A 3,521-nucleotide genomic window follows, 5' to 3' on the forward strand; every position below is an offset into this window, starting at 1 on the left:
GGACCAGCAGTTAGCATAATGGCTATGTTGCTGGACTCCCATGTAGTCGACTGAGGTTTGAGTCCCGGACCCGGTGGCTTAAACTCACGCCGGGCGTATGCACGTGCATGCCCAAGATCCCAAGAGGAAAATGGAGAAGGGATTGTGCTGTGACCATCCCCCCTGGGGAGTGATTTCTCACTTTCTGTCTCTGTCTCTTTCTGGCCAGCGCATGTGCCCTATAGCAAAAAACTCTCAAAAAAATAAAAAATAAAAATAAATAAATAAATAAAATGAAGTTCTCAAACACATTTCTAATAATTCTCCTAGCCAATTCTCATTAGGTTACATTATAAAAGGTTAATGTATGGCATTCATATCTATTTATTTGTCCTTAAAACTATTGGTTGTTTTTAGAAACCTCTTAGCCCATCTTTTTAAACCAACCAATAAAAAATAGCAAAGAAAACAAAACTGAACTACACTTTAAGTTCTGGGTAAATGTGTTTATTATTTTCTCTTGCAATAAAAATGATTTTTTAAAAATAATTATTTATTTAATTTTATTTATTCATTTGTTTATTTTCATTTGACCAGGGAGACACAGAGAGAGAGAGACAGAGGAAGAGAGGGAAAGGGAGAAAGCAAGCCACCAGATCCAGGACTCAAGCCATGGTTGGCCACGTGGAAGTGTCCAGCATGTTAAACCACCATACCACCGGCTAGTCCCTGAAGCAACAATTTTTTAAGAATTATTTATTTTATTTTATTTATCATTATATATATCTTTTTCTTTTTCTTTCTTTCTTTTTTTTTTTTTTTTGAGAGAGGTTTTTCGCTATAGGGTGCATGCATTCACCAGATAGAGAGACAGAAAGTGCGAAATCATCCCCTGGGGGATGGCCGCTCCTCAATCCCTCCTTTTCATTCTCCTCTCAGGATTTTGGGCACGCACCCACATGCGCCCAGTGTGAGTTTCAAGTTGCCAGGTCAGGGACTTGAACTACGGTCGAGTATGTGGGAACCCAGCAACATAACCATTACACCATCTGCTGGTCCCTACTTGTTATTATTTTATTTATTAAATTTAATTTTTTTCATATGCGTTCCCCAAAGAAAGAGAAACACTGAGAGAGGGAGAAAGCATCCCCCAAATGGAGTGTGGTTATACCACAATCCCACGATCCCGTCTCCATTTTTCCGTGCTGTAGAAATTTGGGACATGTGTGCGCACTCTCACAGCATGTTTTTAAACCCCCTAGCACTGATACTGAAACTGCAGTCATCCATCTGGGATCTGGCTCTCTTAACCACCAGATTATAGGGCCAGACCAGTTAGTTGTTCTTAAGTTTATTTCTTTCTTCCATGAGCAAGAGAGACACAGAGAGACAGCACCTCCAACAGGGTCCTCATGCCTCAGTCCATGTACCCCAGCCTTACTCTGCCCCAGGTCATGGGCACGCATGTGCCTAGTGTACTCAGCGAGGTCTTCAGACACAAACCCAGAACCTTCCATGTGGGTCAGCTTGCAGGGTGTCGTGTTTTCACTGCTGCGTCACAGTATGGGCCCCCCTGTTAGCTTTTGACAATACTACTGCTAGCCATTCATCCTGTCTCCATTTTCTATGTCTTCAGTTGCATGTGGAAATAACACCCAGGCTCACCTGTACTTTCTCATTCCAGATGAAGGGAGAAGCTGGAAGTACGCTACGTAAGGAGAAGTCGAAGCAGGTGAAGATCAGCACCCTGCCCACCGCGCTGGGGAATCAGGCTGGCGATCTCTCCCGTACTTGCTGTGTATCTGCGGGCTCCCTGAGCATGAGGGTGGCTGCCTCATGGTGATGTCCTCAAGTCAGTAACTGAGCAGAGAACACTGGACTCCAAACTACCGCATATCCACAGTCCCTTTGCAGGCATGAGGGAGTGGCCAGACTCTGTGGAACGTACTCATCTTTCTTTCTCTCTCTTTTTTTTATTGAGAGAGATTTTTGCTATAGGGCGCATGTGCTTGCCTGAGAGACAGAGAGAAAGAGAGAGACAGAAAGCGAGAAATCACCCCCCAGGAGGATGGCCATGCCACAATCTCTTCTCCATTCTCCTCTTGGGCACGCACACACACATGCCCGGCATAAGTTTAAGCCACCCAGTCCGGAACTCAAACTGCAGTCGACTACATGGGAGTCCAGCGACATAGCCATTATGCTAACTGCTGGTCCCAACGTGTATTTTTTTTTTTAAAGAATTGTTTAATTTAACTTTATTTTAATTTGACCAGATAGGGACAGCATGAAAGAGAGAAAGAGAGATGGAAAGAGAAAGCAAGCCGCCAGGTCCAGGACTTGAACCACATTCGGTCAGTGGGAGTCCAGTGCCCTTAACCACCATGCCACCTGCAAGCCCTGTTTTTCAAAAAGAGTTTTAAAGGAATGCTTTTATTAACTTTATTTGTTTATTTATTTATTTAAATTTGACCAGAGAGAGACAGTAAGAGCAAGAGAGAAAGCAAGCTGCCTGGTCCAGGATTCGAACCACAGTCAGCCATGTGGGAGTCCAGTGCCCTTAACCACCATGCCACCTGCTGGCCCCACCCATGGTTTCTTCTTGACCTCTAGAATGGCCTGCACGAATCTTCCTGGAGGGCAGAGGAATTCTTAAAAGTCAGAAAATGTGTTCAATTTTCTTTTTTTTTTTTTTTAAGAATTATCGATTTAATTTTATTTATTATTATTTTTAAATTTGCTGTAGGGCTTTTGTGCTCACTGGAGAGAGACAGAGTGATAGCCAGGTCCAGGACTTGAACTGTAGTCAGCCAGGTAGGATTCCAGCACCTCAGCCACTAAGCCACCCGCTGGCCCCTCAATTTTCTCTTTCCTTCAAATGAAAAAGGAAGGTGGGTTTCAGAAAACAGGCCTGGTCTTGAACTCAGTGAAGTCCCTGGGAAAGGCCCTCCTCCTCACCAAGTCTGCAGATCTTCGTGGTGGCTGCCTCAACCTTGTCTGCCTATTGGAATTACCAGGGGAGCTTTGAAAACATTGAGGTCAGGGGCCCACCCCCTGAGACTCATGTGATTGGCTTGGAAAGGATCCCAGGCCTCAGGAGGTTTCTGAGCTCCCCAGGTGATTCCAGTGTGCAGACAATGCCAAGAGGATGGGTGATATATTACAGCTGCTAGAAAATGCCTCTGTCCTCTGAGTGATGAAATTGCCTTCTGGGTTCTCTGGAGTCAGGTAAATAAGCTTCTCTCTTCCAACCTTGATCTCTCATTTTCATAAACACACCCATGTCCAGCCCAAGAGCTCTGGAGGAGGAGGAGCTTCCCACAGATGCTGGGGAAAGGTCAGCAGCTATGCCTCCCCGCTGTGGGTGAGACCTTGACTGCCTATCACTCTGGTTATGGCTCAGCAGTGAGCTGGATGTAAAGGCAGGGTCTTTGCTAAGGTCGGGCATTTTCTTTTCTATTTTTGGAAGAGAGATTTGTGCTATAGGGCCTGTGAGCTTACCGGACAGAGAAAGAGAGAAGGTAAGAAGTCATTCCCAGGGG

General features: G+C 45.0%; 1 protein-coding gene across 4 annotated transcripts in view; it reads left to right on the forward strand.

The window, feature by feature from the left end:
* FAXDC2 (fatty acid hydroxylase domain containing 2) overlaps positions 1–3,521 on the forward strand; it is a 58,634-nt gene that overhangs the window by 38,534 nt on the left and 16,579 nt on the right. For 2 of the 4 annotated variants that reach the window (XM_006165104.3, XM_006165103.3), the window contains exon 3: positions 1,664–1,711. In XM_006165104.3, coding sequence (XP_006165166.1) covers positions 1,664–1,711 — 48 coding nt within the window. Of the gene's footprint in view, positions 1–1,663; positions 1,712–3,127; positions 3,208–3,285; positions 3,501–3,521 lie in introns of those variants that run through there. The other 2 variants (XM_027766949.1, XM_006165105.3) reach the window with 2 other exon arrangements.

This window comes from Tupaia chinensis, unplaced genomic scaffold (genome assembly GCF_000334495.1).
Source record: "Tupaia chinensis unplaced genomic scaffold, TupChi_1.0 Scaffold143796_1, whole genome shotgun sequence".
NCBI classification, from domain to species: Eukaryota; Metazoa; Chordata; class Mammalia; order Scandentia; family Tupaiidae; genus Tupaia; species Tupaia belangeri.